At 33.4% G+C, this 23,904-nt stretch overlaps 1 protein-coding gene across 1 annotated transcript in view; it reads left to right on the top strand.

The window, feature by feature from the left end:
- Positions 1–280: 280 nt before the first annotated feature.
- Mgat4c (MGAT4 family, member C) overlaps positions 281–23,904 on the top strand; it is a 72,695-nt gene continuing 49,071 nt past the window's right edge. The window contains exons 1-2 of the mRNA XM_005374415.2: positions 281–356; positions 23,461–23,510. Coding sequence (XP_005374472.2) covers positions 341–356; positions 23,461–23,510 — 66 coding nt within the window. The 5' untranslated portion in view covers positions 281–340. The remainder of the gene's footprint in view (positions 357–23,460; positions 23,511–23,904) is intronic.

Genomic DNA, 23,904 nt, shown 5'->3' with positions numbered 1-23,904 from the left:
GAGATGGTTTAATTCAAAATCTTCATTTACAAGTGAAGAAATTGGATGACCTACGACCACAGAGCCTTATTTTCTGGCATTTCCAGAATAAGAACTACTATCTTTCAGTTCTCCATCTAGTACATTTTTTAAATTGTGCTGTGCTATGTTCCACTTTATGACACTTCTAAGTTTTCATAACATGTCTGTGCAGGAAGCAGGGTTTCCAACAAAAATCCTTTCCCTGCAGAAAAATGCCCGCCAAGGATCCTGCTGTGAAGAGCTCCCACTGGAGGAGGAGCCTGCAGATAATACACCGTGCAGACCGTAATGAGCATAGAATATCCCAATCTCTAAGGAAATGGAGCCTTTACAAGGTAGACATTTTTAATGAAACTTTTAAACAAGCATTTTGTTGTCTACCCTATCCATATCCCATAAGACAGGGCCTGCACCTTATCATTCAGCAAGGTTATGCGTTAGGACCATAGGGCAATGTTTCCAGATAGTTAGAATTAGCTTTTTAAGCCATTATCTTTTCCTTTGAGAAATAAGCATGATCTTTCTCATCTTTTCTGTAACTGAGCCACTGACTAAATCATCAAAGTACAAGCTGTATTCACAGCAATAGGGCAAAATGTTACAGATGTCCCCCCCAGACTTCATTCAGTCTTTGTAACACATCATCTCTTTACTATGTGCCAAAAGCTCAATCAGTCATGCTAGATATTTGTGAATGGAGTTGTGGTGGGTTTGTAAATTTCTGTTGATAAGTATTAAATATATAGAAAGATGTACCACCACAACAAAGAGAATTTATAAGTATTAAGTGAAGTTTCTCATTTCTAGCCAATGAATCTTTGTTTTTACTTTGAATCACATGCTCTCAAAATCCCATTGGTTATCTGACTTCCATCATCTTAAAAACTCTCCATGGCAAGACATGAATGACCATGAAAATGAATAATATATTGTTCCTTAATGTCTATAGGTTTCCAAGATGCATTTTTTCAACACGTTTTCCATATGTATTTTCTCAAATGTAGAGTGCTAAAACATTTTTGAATTAATGCATGCACTCATCATATCTATGTAATCTTGGATTGTGAAGAAATGATGATTTCCATGCACATCAATATTTGTCATTCACATTTTAGACTTTTTCTTTATCTTATTTGGATGCTTAGAAAATATATGTGTTGTTTATGGCCTTCATTTTGTACATAAATTCTTTTACAAAAATTTCATAGTGATAGCATAAGCCTATTCAAAAAATTAAATGCTTTAATTATCTTACTCTAAAACATTTTATAGTAATGGAAAACCATAATTGTGTTTTTAATCATACTCATACTAGGAAGTGAGTTTTATGAAGCCATATATTAATTTGAATATGTCTTCTCCACATTTAAAAACTTGTCTTTTCTCCATCTGTACTAATTTTGAGAAGAATATATAATTGCAAACACCTGTCACTTTTACAGCAATAAACACACAACTGTGGTTGCAATTTTTTGATGCTGATTGAATTCATGGTCATTGTGCTGTGTATGTGTTGTGTGTGTGTGTGTTCTCTGGTTTGCTTTTATCATCAAATGGAAGCAAAAAATTGTAGTATGATTCTTTAATTAAATTCTTTCTGTTATTGCTATAATAGAACTTCATATATTCCCAAGAATTTGTGTTCAATTTGATCATTTTGAACATGAAAATATATATTATTTTCTGGGTAGTCAAAACAAAATAGTCTAATAATACAAAGGAAAATGAAAATACCTAAGTATATGATAAAAGCCAGAGTTGCTTATTAAGGGTTAAACTAACCTAAATAAATCACCCAGGACACCAAGGCAAAGAGAATGAGTTGTTTGCTGGATCATAGAAAGCAGTCACTTTAATGTCAGAGTATTTAGAAACAGCAGGTGTAAAATGATTTTTATAAAAGAAAAGAAAGAAAGAGATAATGTAGGGAGGAGAAACGCAGTCCACAGTGTGATCTGATGAGGCAGAGATGCCTGCCTACAGCATCTACTAACACAGAGATCGAGCTGTGATGTGGAAGCACAGCACTGGTACTCTGAACTTCAGTTGACTCCTCATAAAACAGAATCTGAAAAATTACAATGCTAGTCTTATCCTGGGCTCAGAAATGGGAGGTTTAGCTATGACAACATACTGTAAGAGAACTGCCAGGGTAGCAGGGAGAAAGAACTATGTTTTTCTCAGGTGGGTGTTTTCATTACTTTTCTTGTTACTGAGGCAAAATACTTGATGCCTACAATTTAACGGAGAGGTTTATATTCAACCTTACTTTTAGTCCATGGTTTGCAGCTCCAATACAGGAAGGCAGGGAAGAAGAGCTTAGGTAGGACAGAGAGGCTCTTGGCATGGAAAACGATGACTTGGAAGCAGGAAGAAAGACCGGGGAGGAGCCTGGAACAAAGAGGTAGCTTCCCAGGATAGCTCCTGTGACCCTCCTCTTCCAACCAAACCCTACCTACTAATAGCAAGTCAAGGATAAACCCTATCATTCAATCACTGCTGCAAAGTCCCACCTATGACTGTATGAGGCTCTTGGGGGACATCTAGATATAAACCGTAACAATGGGCATGAGTAGAGAATCAGTGAGAAAGAAAAATGATAAAAGAGGAGAGAAAGATGAAGACAGAGACAGAGAGACAGAAAGGCAGAGAGATTAGGAACTGCAGGGCTAGCATTCCTTTTAATGAGCACAACCTTGAATAAAAGTGAGTTTAAATCTGCTTTCATTAGTCTCCATTTCATTTTATTTTTCATGTTTAAACATTTCTAATGTATAATGATACAGAAATATGATTTTAATTATAGTGAACATTTATACATACTTTAGCATGCATAAAATATTTTATGTATACTATCTTTACACACAAATACTACTCCATTACACACACATATTATTCTTGAAACTTATATAATATAATCCATAATGTACTTATACTGTAGTTTTTGAGAAAATAGCAATGATTTCAAGAAAAACAAAGTCCTATTTTGATTGCTGGAAGTAAGTACTTTCATTCAAACCCCTCTTACCCCATATAACATAGTGATATTTAGGATTGATCTATAGGATCCTCAGATGTTTTAGGTATAAGTTAGCTCAATTTGTATTTCATGAGTCCTGCTTTGACCTTGCTCTTTTGCTGTAGTAGTTCAAAAACTGAAGCTTCTACCTAAACTATCACCAAGTCAACTAGGATTTCTTCCCATTGCCTTGATATACCTAGGCCAAACTCTTCAGTGGAATAGTAGGGGAGGTTGTCTCGTAGGTCCTTTTCATCTCTAAGGGATATTAAGTTGGTTTCTGTACTGTTTTGTTTCCCTTGAATGAATTTTTCAATTTCAACTCATACAAAATACTAATTATTACCATTAGTATGCTGGTATGGGATTCAATATCCAGTATATAATTACTACTCCTGTCAGGCAAAGTGTTTCACGTCTTCACACTACTGTGACATTAATCTTTTCCTCCTAAAAAATGCAATAATGTCTTTCTGCTCCACATTTTCTTTATTACACCATTTATATCTCTTTTCTGATTCTTTGTTCTGAGCCCTGCACTATTCTAGAGCTAATTCAGAAAATAAGTTCAACTAAGACATTAACAAAATAATTCAAGTACTTGCTTGTATTTCAAAAGTAATTTGGATCCTTCAGTGATAATACACTAAGGGAAACTTATACACATATTTTCCATGGTTTTATAATGTTCATCTTTAGCTTTTCATCATTTAGAATGAAATCCTTGCTCTGCCACTATCAGTGAGGGAATTATGTATTATTTTTCAGATATGATGGGATGCAAAATAGCTTGAGAACTATTTGCCCTAAGTAGATAAATTTGATGTCCTTACATTGTTGGGAAATGATTATGAGGAAGGTAGACTCTAGGATATCTATTAAAGTCATGGTTTTGTCTTGCCACAAGCAAGGTTGAATTGAGTGTAACAAAATGACCAGACAAAGGCTTGGTGGTTGATAATATCTCCTAAAACTTCATTTCTGTGGTTTCCACAGCGGAAAAATAGAAGTAGTTGATATTTTTATCTGAAATATTTTGTCATTACCTTAATAGGTGAGAAAATTCACATTTAAAAAGTGTATGCCAAAGTAATTGAACTCCTACTCAGAAATTTGCTTTTATGATACTTTTTAAATGAAGACATAAATCTACACGGCAGTATAGAATAAGATTTGAAAGTTTGAATTGTGTAGACATATACATTCCTTTTTCAGAAACTGTAGTAATCAGAATTAACTCTTTACAGTTTTAGAAAAGGAAATGGTAACTTAAATGTCAGTGCTAAAATATTTAATACATTTTAGAGAAGCTGTTCTATTCTGATCATAGAATACATACTGTTTTGTGGTATGGTGCACTAAAATTCAATTTTAGAAAAATGTTCTAGTCAATAGGAGGCACTTACATAAATCTCAAGAACTTCATTAACAGAAAAACCTGGTTAAAATGTTGTTCTCCCGTTCTCATTACTGAGTGTGTCAAAATCACTAAGTGCTAGGAATCTGTAAATTGTAGCATAATGCACATTTCCTAGATGTCAATGCTGCAGTTTGATTATAAGGGTGCTGTATGTAAGTTTTTTTCTGATTCTTCAGTGCCTTCAAAAACTAAATCATTGACTGAATTTTAGAACTTTTTGTTGTATTGAGATAGGGTCTCCTTATATAGTTCAGGTTGGCCTTGAACTCACTCCATGGCCCAGGCTGGCCTTGAATATGTGAAAATCCTCCTACTTCAGCCTCCCTAGTGCAGGGATTCCATGCCACCGTGCTGGTTTAAATTTTTCTTGCAGATTGTTTTGAAGTGTGCATTGCATAAGCAAATGTAAGTGTAACTTAGTCCTATCAGACGTGCCAAACACATAGTGCTGTTAGCAGTAGGAGACATCTCATGTAGTACAAAAAAATCTCAGGCATTTTATTCTCCAAAAAAGGTAATTACGTGGATGAGGAACTAAGAAATTGAGTGTTCTCATAAATCCACTATCAGAGGAAAAAATTGCTTTTTAATTCTTTTCAGTTTATTTCTTTTCCTCATTGTGTAAGCCTTTCTCTCTTCTTTTCTATTTACCTACATATCTACCTATTTACCCATCTCATCAATCAGTCCCTCTGTATTCATCCATCTGAACGTTCTTCTGTCTACCATTTGCTTTGCTGTTCAGATATATGAAGTGAAATATAGGAAAGAACTCTGTGGGTAGCATGGCTGTGTTTATTTATCACATTAACTTAACAAGAAAGAAGACATATATATATATATATATATATATATATTCACAAAATATTTGAATCTTTACTTTTGTTCCTGTTTATATTTCCATCATTTTTCTCCTCTTTTATATAGACAATAACAAAATACTGGGCAGGCCTGGGAGTGGAGGAATAAATACACATAAAAAAAAAAAAAAAGGATTTTCTGAAAACTCTCTATTTGTTTGCTTTAGAAAGGTTTGTTTTGGGGTATAATTAGTTGAGTAACATTTCTTAATATATGAGAAGGAGAAATACCATTGTCTGGCTCTGTAATATTATGCATGTAATTCAACACTCCCACTCTCCATTCTATCTGTAAAAGAGGAGTACTAATAATTTATATTTCATACCTCTACTGTGTGGATTGAATGAGTTAGTATTTGTAAAATGTTTTTAACAATTGTTTCCACACACACACACACACACACACACTCATCACCACCTCTGCCATATGGGTTAGCTCTAATTTAAGATCTGAATTTTCTCTCAGTAATAAAAGCTCATGAAATTAAGATATTTACTTTTATGTTTTATGGTTATTTCTTGATGCTAAGAATAGTGACCAAATCACTGAAGATATTTAATAATTCTTACTCTGAAGAGGCAGTTAGAGTTTTCTAGAGGATCAGAAGGAAAAGAAAATGTACCTATGATTATGTAGATAGACTTACAGGATCAGGGGTAGAAGAGTCCACAATGGCTGACTGCATACCAAAGGTCCACAGGATCCAGGGAGTGTCTCAGCCCAAGAATGGAAGCAGTGGAACAAGAAGTGTAAAATCTGAAGCACTAATCCAAGGTCAAAAGTCTGGAACCTCCTTGGAGAGTGGCTGGTATGAGTTTGCATTAGAAGGCTAAAGACACAGGAGTCTGAGGTCCAAAGTATCAGCAACAGACACAGCCACTCAAGCAGAACAGATCTTCCAAGAGTGTGCCTGCTTTCTACTTCCCTTTTATGCTGTCCAGGACGCAAGCCCATTTGTTATTACCACCCACAGCAGGCATGGGTCTCACCCCTGCCCCCAGTCAGTCTGCTGATCCGCATGGCAAATATCTCTGGAAACACCCCACAGACACATCTGAACACTTGCTTCTTGGGAATCTGCAAGGTGTTTCCTAATCCTGTTAAATTGACTTACCTGGATTAATGATACAGCTAGTTAAGAATACTTGTCATGCAGAGTCCTTATGAGGAATTCTGGACCTAACATTCATTAGGTGTTTTACTCTGTACTTTATTACTCAAATATGTAAAATGGGATAATAAATAAACTTAATTTATACAGTTATTGAAATGAATAATGAGTTAATATATTCAATCCATGCTACCACATGACCTGATACAGAAGTAGATCACTCATGAGGTATTATATGTATAAAGGATGGGCTCTTTGAATTTGCATAACTAGTCTTGAAAATATTATGTAATGATTTACATAGCTGTTCTCATCTTTAAAAAACGTTCATTGCTCTGAATTTTGCTTTTTCATACCCATTTGATTTTTATTCTCCAAATGGTTGGCTTTAAGTTTCATTTTTAAATCTATAATTTCTGTCTCCTTATATATTCCCATGATGGATGACACTTTCCTAGTCTCTGAAAATCCTGGCTATGTAATTTTCACAATACTTTTAACATGATGACAGGTATTTCCTCATTCTGTTTTGTCATGTCATATTCTCTATTATCTACCTTCGCACTTAAAAGCAGTATTAATTTCAAATTTCACCATGGGACTGTATATTATTTCACAAGCTTGGGATTTCCTCTTTAGCTACAATTTAAAGAACAATAGTATTAGTCTGGTTTTCAATCGTATTTATGATAATTAACTTTATAAAGTCTTATAAGATAAACAAATGAATCTGACATTGAAAAACTAAAAAGAAGATTGGGGGAAAAGAAGGGGATTGAAATGTATTATGTACATGTACCAATCCTCTATAAATGAATGTAATCATTATGTACTGCAAACACATATTAATAAAAGTAAAAAAAATATACATAACTATCTAAATTTTATACTTACTTGTTTAGAGGCATTGCACCCTTTTGAATAGACAAATTAGATACTGGTTTTCAGATGGGTTTCATAGAAAATAGTGAATTTACTTGTTTCATCAGCTTCCCGATGTTAAAATTTAATTAACTTCATTATTAGAAATTAATCCAAAATTGAGATTCTAAATCTGATTGTTGGTACACTTCACTGTTTTGTGTGTTCTCTTAAATATGCTTCAATATGTTCTAGCAAATCTTCCTTATTTTTCTAAAAGTATCATTAGAAACAAATTAAAATTTCAAATCCCAGCTTGTAACAAACAATAGCAAGAACCATAATGCCCCCAACACCTACAATAACCTACATGGTCAAATATTATCAAGTAAACTTTAACTATAGGTTACCAGCTTAAACTAAAGATGAAATTCAGGGAAAATGTCTGTTGCTTAGTATTTGATTAAATCTATAAATGAGAAAGATTAATCTATTGCCTTTTTCTCCCTGTTGATTCATTTTTCAATTAAGTATTTTATATCCATTATCTATGAAGTACTTGCAAGTCATGAATAAAACAAAAAAGATTCCCTTACTTGTACACTTTGCAATCTAGTACAAGAAGACAGAACATAAATATTGCCAAATGGTACATGTTACAGAATAATAGGAAAAAGTAAGTTTAGGGGTGATAGAATGTAGAATGCCTATTTGGAGAGAGGAACTTTCAATTTAATGCTTAGGTTGGATTTTAATGAGATTATATTTGGATAGTGACTTGAAAATATGTAAGTGCTGGAGAGAGGGAATATTTAGTAAAAGAAAGAAAGAGTTAGGGGAGGGAGAGGAGAAGACAGAGGAACAGAGAGAAAAGGAGAAGGGGAAAGAGGAGGAGAAGCAGAAAAATTGGAGGGGAATGGAGCAGAGAAAGAGGAGGGCAGAGAAGGAAGGAAAGAAGGAAGAAAGGAAAAGAGTTACAAGGAGAAAGGAGTGGAGGGAGGGAGAGAGGAAGGAGAAAGAAAAGGAAGGGCAGGGAAAGAAAAGAAGACAAAAGGAGAAAAAAGGAAAGGAAATAGGCAAGGTAAGAAAAAAACCGGTTGCTATACCGGGAGCCTCATAAACTTATTAACCAAACAGGAAAGGAAGTGTGCTTGCTGCTGAAAGAGGGATGAGAGGACAAGGCTAGGCAGGACCACCATCAAGAAAGATCTTTTATACCATTGTGAGTGGCATTTATTTGACGAGAAATAAGAAGATATTTTTAGATTTTATATAGAGGAAATTATCATCTGACTTTCATTTTCAGGTAGTTATTCTGACTAATTTATTTAAATTAAAGTAAGGGGAAGATACAGGTTTAAAAAAAAATGCATACAGAGATGAGTTAAAAGCTATTAGTTAAACATAGATAAATATCATAATAGCAGCTTGGACCAAGGCAGTGCTTTTGTGAGCCATGGTTATATAATGGATACATTTTGTACATTAGGCCAAAACGACTTGCTGATGAACCACATATGGATTTTAAGATAGAATTCCGAGTGATTCTAATTGGCCTAGAGAACTGGAAAAGTAGAGTGGATATCAATGAAAAATCCTCCCAGTGCCATCACATACATCAAGTGTAAGATTTTCCAATGCAGGAATTTTCAAAGAAAAATTTCAATTAAATCTAAAATTTTTAGATAGGACTTTAGCATTCTCTGGTTTGCTATATCATGCTTAACCCAGTCACTCGTGGCTCACTGTTGATACTGAATGCAGTATTTGAGGGAAAAATCTGCATTATTCTATCTTGGTCTTGAATTTCTATCTTTGCAGGTAGGGCTGTCTTCATTCAAGAAAAAAAGAAGATATTTGTGGGGAGATAATTTTTAAAGACAAGAATTACGAAGACATCCAATACACTACAAAGTTGTATTTTCAAGTGCTGAGAGAACTGGAGACACTAGGCGCCAAAATTCTAGAAAACGAAGGCATAAAATCTCCACCAAAAGTCTTACAGATTTAATAAGCACGTTCAGTAGCATAGCTGGAAACAAAGCCAACACTCAAAACAAATGAGGAATGGATAAAAAAGACATGGCATTTTTATACAATACTCACTCAGCTATAAAAAAAATAAACTCCAGGTTTTTATAGGCAAATGATGCAATTAGAGAATATACTCGTAAGTGAAATAAATCAGACCCATGTGTGAACATCATATTGTCTCCCTAGTGTAAGAACCTGAAAGAGTAAATAAAACCTAAAACATACAATAGACAATATGAAAGGGAAAGAAATTGTTCAAAGGGCGGGACAACTGGGATGAGGGAAACAAGAAAGAAAGAAGGATATATATATATCCATATATATATGGATAGCTGGGATAACTACTGCCGATGTATGGTGGTTTACTAAAAGGAACAGTTAATGCTTAATTTTTTTATATTTTGACCAATTTTTCATGTTTATATCTGGTAATTTGAGCAACTGGTTTGAAGATAGTAATATGCAATACAACAACCATTGCTGAATTCCTACCATCTTGTCTAGTGAAACTCTATGTTGTCTCTAGTGTTTTTTTAATTGTTATTTTTTATACTCTTTAATGGTTTGATCAACCTTCCATTCTTACATCTGGTAATCTGAGCAACTCCATTGAAGATAACCGTATATAATTTCACAACCACTGTTAATCCCTATCATTTTGTTTTGAAACCCTGTATCATTTTTATTTTTATTTTTTTTTTTTTTTTGATACTGGGAATCAAAGTCATGATCCCAGGCTTGCCAGGCAAGCCCTTGTGCCACTGAGCTACACCCCTGGCCCCACTGTATCATTTTTAAAGTTCTTGCTTTGTTTTGTTTATGTCCATGATGTTGGTATTTTGCTATTGTTCTTTTTTTTTTTTTACTATTCTCTTTAAAATAAAATTTTAAAAAACTCAATAGATTTCCTGTACAAAAATAACAAATAGACTGAGAGAGAAATTAGTGAAGCCACACCTTTCATAATAGCATATAAAAAAATTAAATACTTGGGAATCAGTATAACAAAGGAAGTAAAAGACCTATACAGAAAAACTTAAGTAGAATAAAAGAATTGCGTGGCTGTTTTTATCCTCATAGCACTTCAGTGGCAGGAAACAATTTGCCTTCAACACTGCCAAATTTTAAGCAGAGTCTCTCCTATCCTTATTACATTCCAGAGTAGGATTTTCTTAGATGATACCATTGTATTATTTAATCCAACCTTAGCATGTGACTGTTTTGAATCTCTGCATTGCATTGAAGTGTTACTTGGGGATATGATTAAATCATCAGCCATAACGTAAGCTGTACCAGGCAATGTATTTGATTAAAGCACTAGGTAGATTTAAAATTTTATAGACCATTTCTGTTTTCTAAAAATTCATAAAACTGTGAAAGATTCTTGAATTTTCCATCAATTTTCATGTCCTTATATGAACAAATAAAAAGTCTTAGAGGCCCTTAGAAAAGATCTAATAGAAAATAAATCATAATATCCTCTATGAAGTGGTAATTTAGAAGAAGTCAATCCATTTGTAGCTCATCTTTGTGTGTGAAAGACTTATTAGAGGCCTCAGATTACAGAAACATGTCATATTCTGGGTTCTCTATTTTCTTTGAGAAAAGAAGCAGCTGTAGCCCTAATCTTGTATTATTTAGTTCTACCTGAGCATTTGCCTGCTTTGAAACTCATTGAATTTGGTACTCAAGCTATTTTGACTGGAAAATTTTGTCCTGGTGCTTGCTCGACACTTGATGTGCAGGATAGAACTCATCATCTGCCTTGTGACTCGCTGTCCTTTCCTGGGAAAACACTTTGTTTGGTACACGCTCTTTTTTTGTGCTCATGCCTCCTGGAACCAATTAATGTGGAGTACTGCGGTACCACGGTATCTAAATTATTCATGAAAAATAAGAGTAATATCAAAAGTCACTATGCTTGCTTCACAAAGACTATGGTAAGAGTTCATGACAATAATAGACTTAAAGCATTTTTCAGTTTTAACTAACTTTAAGATGGAAAGCAAGTGATTGTAAGCCTTACTGACTACAAGATGAAATACTAAGGGACATATTTCTCAATATTAATGTTTTCTTGCTGAAAGGGTTCATGAGGAATTGGAAAAATTCTATTTGGCATGTTGTAAAATAGCCTTATACATTTTTGGGGGATTTATACCGTTTACTGAAACTGCTCAAAGAAATGTTCTGAACGAGAGCTGTCGTCTTTCTCATGAGGCGTTTTGATTTTCACTGCCCCTCCTTTTCACAGCAGATTTATGATCACCTACACATGCATCAGTGCTGCGATGGGATAGTACAAATCTCTAGACAATTCAGGCCCTCCAATAACATTAATAACTAAAATATTCAGACAAAAAGCACTGTGGTAATTAAATGGACATTTTCACTAGTAATATCATTCTCCTATAAAATTTCAACTAGTCAAAGACCTATTTATTATTGAAGCAAAAGAGTTAGGTTATGTAAGTTAAAATCTTCATTTAAAAATACCTTACTTTTAGATCAGCCTAAAATAAGGCATTATTTAAGAGACCCAGAAAGAACTGCCAAACTAAAAACATTTTCTCAAGTATCAGTTTAAAAGTTTCAAAATCATCTATACTAGTGAAATCTTGTCAAATTAAAAACTTTCCCCTGGAAAATTCTAATTAGTGGGAAATTGACGCATTCTTTCACCACATTAGTAATTTAACAAATATTTGTTGAACATTTACGTCATTTAAGACAAAAAGATGACATGTAATTTTTGTCCTTGCATTCCCAGCATTGAGAAAATACAGTCATTCACACAATGAAAGCAATAAGATATAGTTAGTCCTCTGACTATAGTCCCAGGAAGAGAGTGTCAACATTGTTCAAAGGCACAGAACTGAAATTCCACGTGAGAGAAATGCGGTTGAAAAGTGGCAGGTATTCAGTGAGTCCGCGGCACAGAATTCTTGATGGGAAAAATATATGACTGAAAAATGTATTTAAACAAGCAAAATAAGAGAACAATAAAGCAATCAGAATAAAGAGTGATCAAACTATGTTGGCATTTCAGGACATTATATTGGCAGCAGAGTTATCTAGGCCATTCATCTGATTGGATAAAGATGTATTGGCAAAACCAAAAAGATAGATGCTGTGAAAACAGGAACATTCCTTAGAGGCTGAATCCTTGGAAAAGAAGAGCGCTTCCAGACAAAGAACGAGAAAATGCAATTTTTTTTCTTTTTTTTTTGTTTTTAACCTTTCTCCATGTCATTAGGATATGCCACTATGAGTGCTAAACTTAATTGCCAACTTGATTGGTTTGGGAGCTGGCTAGGCAATTGGGATAGCACATTTCTAGGTATGTCTGGGTGAGGCGAGGAAGCTTGACCTTGGGTATTAAGAGGTCCCTGGTTTCTTCCTTTCTGGTGCTTTTCAATCCTGCTTTTCTTCCTGGCCACCATGAAGTCAGCACCTGTGTTCCTCCACATCCTTCTGCCATGATAGTCCTGCACTGGAAAGAGATGCCTCTGGACTGAATCTCCTAAAACTGTCAGCCAAATTAAATTCTCTCCCTTTAAGAGAGGGGTGTTAGGTATACCGTCTTAGCAATGGGAAGCCTGGCGGATATAGCTATCATATCACAAAAGAGCAATTTCAGGTGTTAGTCCTCCACACCTAGCCTGCAGTACATCAACAGATTCCTTGCCTTCTGGGTTTGCCTATGTGAGTTTTCTTGATATCTATATGTTCAACATTATTCAGCAGTGATTGAAATGCTATAACAGTTCACATCACAGTAAGTTTTCATACAAACATAAGGATGTAAGTCCAATATATAACAATATGTCATCAAGAGAATTAATCTAGCTGAATTTCCACCTCTAACACTTCAATGTTTTTTCACACTTCAGTTTAATTTTCATTAAAAATTCCACTAGTCTTGATGTAAACCATAATAATTGAGAAAGTGATTTTAAAAATAAGAACAAAGAATCACCAAAGATATAAAAAAACCAATAGACATCATTCTGTTATTTAATAATAAAGGTACTAACAAAAGGTCTTGCATCAATGTCAATAGCAGAAACAATGTAGAAAGAAGTGACAATTTGTAAGAAACTCAACCTAGATAATTGATGTTGGGCAAGAAAGAGAAATTGAAAGTTATCAGTGGATAATCTTATATGAAAACTGTTACACAATCTTAATCAATATGCTAAAAAAATTATGGTCTCAGAAATATGTTATGTAGAATCTGCAAATTTAAAGAATTTTTCAGGCCTGCAAAATTCATTTAAAAGAAATTCTACATTGTCTATTAAAGTGACATGTATTTACTTTAATACCAGCTTAAGGAACACTACTTAGATTTTCAAATCAAGGAAATCTAGAGATTTTTATAAATCTTAGCATTCTGCATTTGTTTTTATTTTAAATGCATTATTCATTTCAAATACATCCTTTTTAGGTTAAAATAATATTGCTTTCTCAAACTGTTGTCAAATTTAATTTAGCATTAACATAATAAACTAATGGATCTTTGGCAAAAGAAAGGTTTTAGTGCTTAGAGAGTTAATTACAATTATCCCGAATAATGTCTGAAATACTTTCAAAGAAACAAAATCTTAACGTGTCAAAACTTGGAGGACAGGTAAGTCATGCAGGGAAATAATTAGCCATAATTTCATTTAGAGAAAGATAATTGATAACTGGTTACGTTTCTCTAAAAATAACTCTATATGTTCCATTTCTGTTTGTTTAACCTGGGGGAAGATGATGAAATTAACGATCCAGGAAAGGAAAAAGGACTGATTTTAGGGTTGAGAGAAAAGATTATTAGAAAGTACTAAAACCATAGTCAAAAACCCCATTTTTGCTTGACTCCTATTCATTTTGCTTGTGCAAAGATTGAAAAAGTATTGGTTCCCGGTACTGGAGAAAAACAAAAACAAACAAACAAACAAACAAACAAAAAAGATTGAAAAAGTAGGAGCCATCCAACTCACAACAAGAGTGCGAAAGAAGAAACATTTTCATATACTTTTATAATATCCTTTTGACATGGTATTGAATATTAAAGATTTCCATTCATGGGGAATGTGCCCATTTCCAGCACAAATTAAATAGACCGATCTTTAAAGGAGATAGCTCTAAATAGTTCTTAAAGATGCATGATATCTTGTGAGTCATTCTAAGTGGCATCATTCCCAATAACACCTACAGTATGATTTGTATTTGTAGTCTTTTGATTTCAGTGTATGTATTTACTCATATTTGTCTCTGTTTCAGTAATTTTGTTGTTATCTTGTCATTTAATAGTTTGATTTTACATTATTGTTATACAATTATCTTTTTCCCCAAACCAGATGGTAACTCTTAGAGGCCCAGAAACTAATCTTACATATGAAAGTATCAGTTGATTTCCAATACAGCATTTTATTTTAATATAAGATGAATATTTGTACTTTGAATAAACTACCACTGTTACCCCAAATATTACAGAGCACTATTATTAGAGCATTTCTGAAGGCACTAATAAAGAAAACAGTATCAATTTTTTTTTAAAGAACTTGCTAAACACCCTCTGCATGTCAACAATCTACAGGACTTAGGGATAAAATTCTGCTCCAGTATAAACAGAATCTAATATATATTCTAAGAGATAAGAAATTTATTAAATAATCACATTTAACTAAAAGTTCAAGTAAAGGTCTCTAAGCAAACAAACAGTTTTGTGTAGTTTTGAAGTCGACGTTGTTTGTGAGGAAATGCTCCTCCGAAATCAGAGGGTTTTTTATTATACACCAAACACATTTCTCCACATTTTATTTTCTCACCTCCACCTAAAGAAACCACATGCAGCTCGTTGGCCCTATGGAGTAGGTAGACCTAGCAGACAGAAGCCCAGTGCAATTTTGCATTTTGTTATTTCCACTATTGTTTTACTACTCTGTGTACTTTAAATTGACAAATAAATAGTGTATATATTTTTCATGTACAACATGATGTTTACTACATGTTAAGTTAACAAATCCAGTTTATTTATACACCCATTGCCTCGCTATCATTTTCTCAGCAATTTTCTTAGCAGTCACTTTCTTAGCAATTTTCAAGTATACAGTCCTTCAGTACTCATGATAGGAATATTATTAAATAGACCTTCTAAACTTATTCCTTTTATGTAATTGACGTCTTACATCCATTGATGAAACATATCCTCAAAGCTTCAGCCACACCCCAGATCTTGGGAATCACTGCTCCACTTTTAATTTTTATACATTCAATATGTTTAACTCTATGTGTGAATGTCATCATGTTATCTGTATTTCAGTGCCTGGTGTACCTTACTAAGACAATGTCTTCTAGGTTCAAACATATTTTTATAAATAAAAGGATTTTCTTCTTTTTTCAAGGCTGAACATTATTTTGTTGTGTTTATATAAAGCATTTTCTTCCCCATTCATCCATTAATGGACACTTATTTTGGCTACTGAATATAGTGTTGTTATGGGCATAGCAATAAAAATGTCTCTTAAAGGTATTTTTTCTCATTCCCTTTGGAAGTATACCCAGTAGTGGGATTACTGGACCATAAGGTAGTCTATTTTTAATTTTTTGAGGACTACCTTTTCTGTTATCAAAGTGGCTAAACTAACAGTATGCAAGGGACTTTTCTCCACATTATCTCTAACATTTATCCCATTTTTGATAATAACCATTCCAACAGGTGTGACATGGTATCTCATTGTCACACCTGTTAGGTAATGTTAGAAGTGACACTGAGCATTTTTTTCATATACCTGCTTGCCATTCCTATGTCCACCTTTGAAAAATATCTATTCAGAACTTTTGCCCAATTTTCAAGAGTTATTTGCTTTCTTCTTACTGAATTGAACTCATTAAATATTTAGGATGTAACACATCACGTAAATTATTTGCAAACCTTTTCCTTCTACAGGTTGCCTTTTAATTTTGTTGATTGCATCTTTTATTGTATAGAAGTTTTTGAGTTTGAGGCAGGACCATCTAGTTTTGCTTTTGTTACCTATGCCCTTGGGGTATTATATAAATCATTGCCAGCACCAGTGTTATGGAAATTTTCTCCTTTTTTCTGACATTGAAAGTGGGGTCCTAAAACACTTCTATTTGCTTTTTAATAAATAAATACTGCCCAGAAAATAATCAGATGCGGCACATAGATGAGCCTGCCTGGAGTCCTTGGTTAAACTAAATAGTACTATGGTCTGTTCAACCAAGGGGCAAAACATCCTGCCTTTTTAATTTAAAATATTTGAACACCTTAGTTTGTCTTTAAGTCATCTTACTCACAGTGAAAAACAACTTTCAAGAATGAGCAAATGGTTTTAATTAACAGAAGTAGTAAGTAAATAGTCCAGTTACCAAAGCTCCTTTAAATATTTTAATAAAAAGAAAACAAAAACATATCACTGTAGCTAATCTTCTCATTTAAAATTCAGTTTCAGCAATGTGTGGGCATGCATAACTATAGGCTGAAGTAATCTGGTAAGGAACGGACACTTTTCGCAGTTTCCCAAAGATCCTTTTCTTTGCTTGGCTGACTTTGCAAGTCCAGTAAGGTAAAGCCAGACTCCAGCAAAAAGAAAGTGAACGCTTTGCTTCCTCATACCTTTGCTGTGCTGTTTGCATTTCACCGCTCAGCTTATAGAGATGAAATCTATTACTTCGCAGGCACCGCTTGCACAAATGGAAGATAAATTTTTCTTCTAGATGGGACAGACCTATGAGACTCATAAAGTATTAATGATGAAAGCTCTGGGAATTAGATATATCCCTGACCACAGGTTTCTCTTGACAGGGAAGCACAGTCAGTTTAACCCATTTTTTTTTTTTTCCTATAAGATTCACATCAGGAATGATATGAAGGGAAAAGAATATATGATTTAAGATTCAGATGAGCATAGATTTTTGAGGAAAGGTAATCTTTCTGTCTTTCGTTTTCTTTCATGTTTTGTGTTCTTATCTGCCATAAATTTTGCTGAGTGAGGTAGTGTGGTTGATTTGATTCTCAAAGCTGCTTATGTGCTCATGGAGGAAATTGCCTGAGGAGAATGCAAGAAATACACAATTCTAACTGTTTAATTTAATATACAATATAGCAATAAGTAATAATTATGTGAGTATTATGTGATTAGAGTAATTCATGTACCTTCAAATTAGGGAACTGCTGAATCTATATTCAAATATCTATAATCTTTATTGTGGATTTCATGTTTACTTATTCTGATTTTGTTATTTGCAAAATGTCCCATAACCATCACAAATTTATACTGTTTGCAGCTTACTCTCTCTGCAGACTAATTGATAAATTACCATTACTCTGAAATTTTTCAACATGGTTTTTCTCTTTACATTTATACTAAATCATAATTTATATGAATAAATTCTAAAAACAATAGAAATTTATAATTTTTTATTATTGTACCATGATTAATTAAATTATATAGGTAGATTTATAAATATATTTTTATTTTAAAATATCTGTAATAAATTTGAATTTTGGAAACTAAAATAATTTCATTAGAAATTTGTATAAATAGATCTCTAGTTTGTTTTTAAAATTCTTTGAAATGTTTTATGGTAGCATAGTTATTTTATTATTTTAATGATGTCAACAAGGTGGCAGAATTGTGTAGTCTGTTACCTGTCACCCTCTTAAAATGGAACCACAACAAAGAGTAAATAATTGCAATCTTACAGGAATGACAGAGGAAGTACTCTGGGGAATAGCAGGAAAATGGTGGCACTTCTGTGGAGGGTGAAGATGCGAGACAACAACATAGAAATGACAATGAGACATCCTTCCTCTCACATACTCTACCCAAATCTGCTCATAGACAAGATAGACTTCTTATAGTGAATGGGTGCACTAGAGATCCACAGAGGACCTACTGGCGCTGTAGATGACTGCACAGGAGACCCTTACAGTTCTCACAGTACCCAAACACAGAAGAGCAGCCTGGAGTTCGGGTGGCTGCACCTAACACAGAGAAGGAGACTGCATTGTACAGCCTACAGTCCCTCTGACCTGAGCTCCCATAGTGCCGTGTGATCTTGTAATGCACACACAGTCTGTGTGCGGGCAAACAGCTCTCCTAAGTCAGCTCAGACCTCTTGGCAAGCTCACTGCACAGTCTGTGCAAACTATAAGATAGCCAAACCCACTAGAGGACCCACCATATAGTCACAGGACTACCACTAGACCCATAGGAACCTCAACCTTGATGAATAAGCCCAATAAGCAGCCAGGGAGAAGCTTTGTTCTCAAAAAAAAAAAAAAAAAGTACACCGTCACAGTTAAAAATACCTGAAACTCTAGCAGGTATTTTTGAGGACGTTGCTCACAAGGATGATAGCTGAAGATACTGTTTAGCAACCACAATACAAAGTCCATCCAAAGTTAAAGCTAACACATTACACCCAACACCTTGGTATCCATGCACAGGAAAACTTTTCCTCTTTTTTGGATTAAAAGTTTCATAAAGCTATAAAAGCCAACTGTTGTACTAAATCCACAACCACATAAAGGCACAAAGTTATTTTTAAAAAGGTAAGGAAACACGATAAGTTTTTTAGTAACAGTACACAAAAAAATGTATGAAATTCTTGAAAAGAAATTTGAAATGAACACCTTAAAGGACATTCACCAAAATAAAGTAATTGAATGAAAATAAGAAAATAATTCAAAGTATGAATGTACAGTTCAGTAAAGATAGGTATCATAAAAATCAGAAATATTGCAGCTGAAGAGTTCAGTGAATCAAATAAAGTATATATACCTGAAAGTCATAGAACTAAATAAAACAGATTAAAGAATTTTTGAACATGAAAATGGGTATTTTGGATTAATGCAGACAAAGGGCAGAAAAAGAAAAAAGGAAAGAGTGAAGAAAGCTTATGGGACACATGGGATACCATTAAGAAACAAATATGTGTGTTATGGGAGTTTCAGAAAGATAAAACTGGTGAAAAGAACAGAAAGTCTATTTAACAAAATAATCACTCCAAACATCTAAAGCTTAGGAGATGTATAGCAATCCAGACCCATGGACCTCAAAGAATTCCAATTAAATTCAACCCAAAGAAGTTCACTCAAAGGCACATTCATAATGAAGATGTCAAAAGCCTAGAGGTAAAAGAGAATTCTAAAAGAAGCAAGAGAAAAATATTAAGTTACTCAAAGGGAAACTCTTACTAGGACTATCATATGTTTCTCAGCAGATAATTTACAGGTAAGGAAAGAAGGCAAAGATATATGCAGAATGCTGGAAGAAAGAACAAAACCTGTCAGGTCAGTTAAGAGTACTTTAGTCACAAAGCTTCATTTAGAAATGAAGAAGAAATAAATATTTTTATGATAATCAAAACTCGGGGGAATTTATCATCACTAGACTAGTCTTACGAGAAATGTTTAAGAAAGTTCTAAAGGTAGAGATTGACTACTATGATGAAGGAATAGAACTGACTGGTAGAAGAGCTACACAAATGAGAAAGTGAAAAGAACCAAAGTTTATTGATTCAAAAATCCACCAAAGTAAAAAGAGTAACAAAAAGAAGAAGAAAGGAATAAAAGGTTTACAAATTAACTCAAAAATTAATTAGCAAAGTGACAGGTGTGCCTGTTAAATATTAATAATCTTGAATGTAAATAAACTCAAGTTCTCCAACTAAAAGACATAAACTGATGAAATGGATAAAAGGCAAGATCTAATCATATCCTGTCTTCGAGTATACTTGGTTCTTTTTTTCCATTCTCCTTACTTCTTTTCAACACCTCTTTATGTACATTTACAAGTTCCCTAGGGTGAATGCGACCATTATGTATATCTGGACTGTACCGATAAACTCAATAAATATTTTCTTCATGGGAAAGATGCATACAGATTGCAAGTGAAACAACAAAATACATTCCACATAAGCGGAAACCAAAAATAGGTAAGGAGAACTGCATTTTCATCAAAGAGAACACACATGGGCTTGGGATATAGCTCAGTGGCATAAGTGCCTGCATGGCAAGTGCAAGCTCATGAGTTCAGTCCCCGGCATCACAAAAAAAAAAAAAAAAAAGAGAGAGAACACACATTAGAGGGCTGGGGATTTAGCTCAGCGGCACAGCGCCTGCCTGGCAAGTGCAAGGTCGTGAGTTCAATTCCTGGTACCGGAAAAAAAAACACACATTAGGTCAAAAGTTAAAAAATAGAAAACCTAGGCTTTGTATCATGATGAAGGGAATATAGAAAAATTATAAATATATATATGAACTGAACACTGGACCACTAATGTATGTAAAACAATTATTATATCAATCTAAAAGGATACAGTACAGTAATAGTTGTTGACTTTAAACACTGACTTTTATCAATTGATAGATAATTCAAACATAAAAATCAGCAAGTAAACATAGGAGTCCAGCTGAACAAAACATTACAGTTATTTAAATAATCCAAACTGGCAGAATAGAATTTTTTTGCATTAGTACTTTAAAGACTGTCTGGGCCACATCTTCAAAAATTGAAATCATACTATCTATCCTATCCAACTAACAGGAAATAAAATTAGAAATCAAGAAGAGGAACTGGAAATTACAGAAATATGTAAAAATCAAGTAAAATACTTCTGAGCAAGCAATACATCAAGGAAGAATTAAAAGAAAACTTTAAAAAATTGAAACAAATGAAAATGGAAAAAAAAATACCAAAACCCAAATCAGAATAAAGAGCAACATTTACAGCAATAAATACATATTTCAAAAAGTAGGCATATTACAAATAAACAATCTCACCATGAAATTCTAGAACTACGAAAATCAGAATAAATCAAGCCTAAAGGTATTAAAATGAAGGAGAAACAACAAATATTAGAGAAGAAACAAATCAATTTGATAATTTGAAAATATAAAAGTTCAATAAACAGTTGGATTAAAAATAAAATTCATGAAAATTTAGCTGGATTAGGGAAAGAAGAAAAAGAGACTACTAAGGCAATATACATACATGGATAGCTGAGATAACTATTCTGCTTGATGTCTGGTAGTTTGTTCAAGGGAACAGTTAGTGCTTGAATTTTTGTTCTTATATTTTGGCCAGTTTTGCATGCTTGTATCTGGTAATCTGTACCACTGATGTGAAGATAAAAATATGCAATATGAAAACCTTTGGTGAGTTCCTACCATCCTATCTAGTGAAACTCTGTATTGTCTCTAATGGTTTTTTTTTTTTTAATTATTACTTTCTTGTTCTCTTTAATGGTTTGATCAATCATCCAGTCTTGCATCTGGTAATCTGAGCAACTTTGTTGAAGATACCAATATGTAATATAATAACCATGTTAATCCCTGTCATTTGGTTTGAAACACCAAATCATTTTCTTATTCTCATCACAATTGTTCCTTCCTTTACACAATTTCTTTCCCTTTTATATTATCTGCTGTACATTCTGAGTTTTATTTACTCTTTCATGTTCTTACATTAGGGAGACAATATGATGTTTACATATGTGGGTCTGACTTATTTCACTTATGAGTATGGTCTCTAGTTGCATCCATTTACCTATAAATCCTCGAGTAGCAGGAACAGTTTTAATATGTCCAATGTAAAAAACATTTATTTTTTGTTTGTTTTGTTTTGTTTTTCTTCCGGTACCAGGAATCAAACTCACGACCTTGTGCTTGCCAGGCAGGCGCTTTGCCGCTGAGCTATATCTAGGGCATCTCATTTTGCTTTGGAACCTGATAGGGCCTTTCAATATCTGGACTTTCTTCATCTATGTGACCCATGCATAAGATGGAAAAAATAAAATCTGTAACTCAAATGCCCTGCTGTTATGAAATTTTAAATACTTACCTGGAATTTAATCACTGTTGCTATAGTTTCCTGCATACTAAATTTCTTGGAATCGAAGCTAGGCCTTTTCAAAACTTACCTCTTTTCTGCACCTCTCCAGTGATTGGATTTGTTTGTAAGTCCTGACTTCTCTTAAATGAGGTATAAAAACCTTGCTGTAGTAGTACTAATCCCATAAAAATTTACTATTAACATTTGTAAATTGTCAGTCTCCCATTGCAACTATTCACACTCTCTGTGGAAGCTACAGAAGAATAGAGGAAATATGTGGAAATTAATGAGGATATTATTGATCACCCCAGCCGATCACAGCATATCGACGTAGACATGAAAGAAGCTATTGCAGGTGTCAGGAGCTCGGGAGAGATTGTATCAGTTCACACAGTCAAGAGTTGTCGAAAGGAATAAAAACTTACGTGGCATCAAACTGCAGAAAACAGCAGATTTAGTCTTCAGAGAAACCTAAATAACTGAGAGTAGTAATGAATGTTTAATAATTTAAATAGTATTTTTATGTCTACATGGAAAATAATAACACATTCTTCGAGCTACCTTTGCTCAAGGGAAAAGCATACAATTTTATAGACATGTAATATTTAGAGAATTTTCTTCACACATTTATTTTATCATAGCTGTACAGATTTCTTTTGAACACCCTTGTTAACATAGTCTGGCAGACATTCAATACCAAACTGTGTTCCAGGCAATGAATTTATAATGTTGTAGCAGAAACAATCTCTTGAATGTTGTAAGACTTTATATATGATTGAAAAATCAATAACTGGGATGAATGGGTAACAAATTAGCCTATGAACTTTTTAGGTGAAGAGAAGTTCAGTAATATGGATTGAATTTACTTTCTTAAGGCATATAATCCTATGTCTGTTGAAATATTTTAAAATATGTTTAATTTATTGACTAGCACAGACAAAATCAATGATAATGTTGAAAAGTAATTATATATACTGTATATATCTTTATATTATGTGGTATAGTATATAATTTAAACCATTAATTTTACTATTTTAATGTGTACTTTAACTTAATACAAACAAATGTTCTGTGTTATCAATATGCAAGCAAAATATATTAAATTGTTTATTCTCTATATTCTATCAATTTAGAAAACTGTGTTAAGTAATATTAAGGTCGTAATATGATTATATGAAAATAATAAATGATCTATAATATTGTTCAATTTCCTTTTATCAGTAATGAACTAATGGGTAGTGTTAGTAATACTGTATTTCTTTTTTTTTTTTTTTTTCAGGGTATAAGCAGTTTCTATACACAATAGATTATGACAACTTCTTCTTTAAGGTGAGATCCAATGTCATTCACAGGGGTATTCAGAAGTGCTAAAAATATTTTATACGTTATCCATAATATTCCTCAAGTAGAATTGCAATAGTTATGTATGTCTAAAACTCAGGGTATTTTCTCTTTAGTTTCACATCCCCAATTATTTTTATTTAGTAGTACTACTTTTAAGATAAACTTTAGAGAATATTTCTTGGATATTTCTGTGTATAAAGCATGTAACTTGATATTTTGATTAAAGCTTGGGAATATATTGACCATAGAAAAAAATCAAGTCATAGTACAAAAATACAATGTACCAATATGTCCAGTATACCTAAAATACCTCACAGAGGTTTAATAAGCAACACACACTCACACACATTAATACATTTAGCTTTCTCCTAAATTACCA

Source organism: Chinchilla lanigera, unplaced genomic scaffold (assembly GCF_000276665.1).
Source record: "Chinchilla lanigera isolate Chin_1 unplaced genomic scaffold, ChiLan1.0 scaffold00004, whole genome shotgun sequence".
Lineage (NCBI taxonomy): Eukaryota > Metazoa > Chordata > Mammalia > Rodentia > Chinchillidae > Chinchilla > Chinchilla lanigera.
The sequence above is the reverse complement of the archived record's forward strand: the minus strand, read 5'-3'. Positions and strand labels throughout refer to the sequence as shown.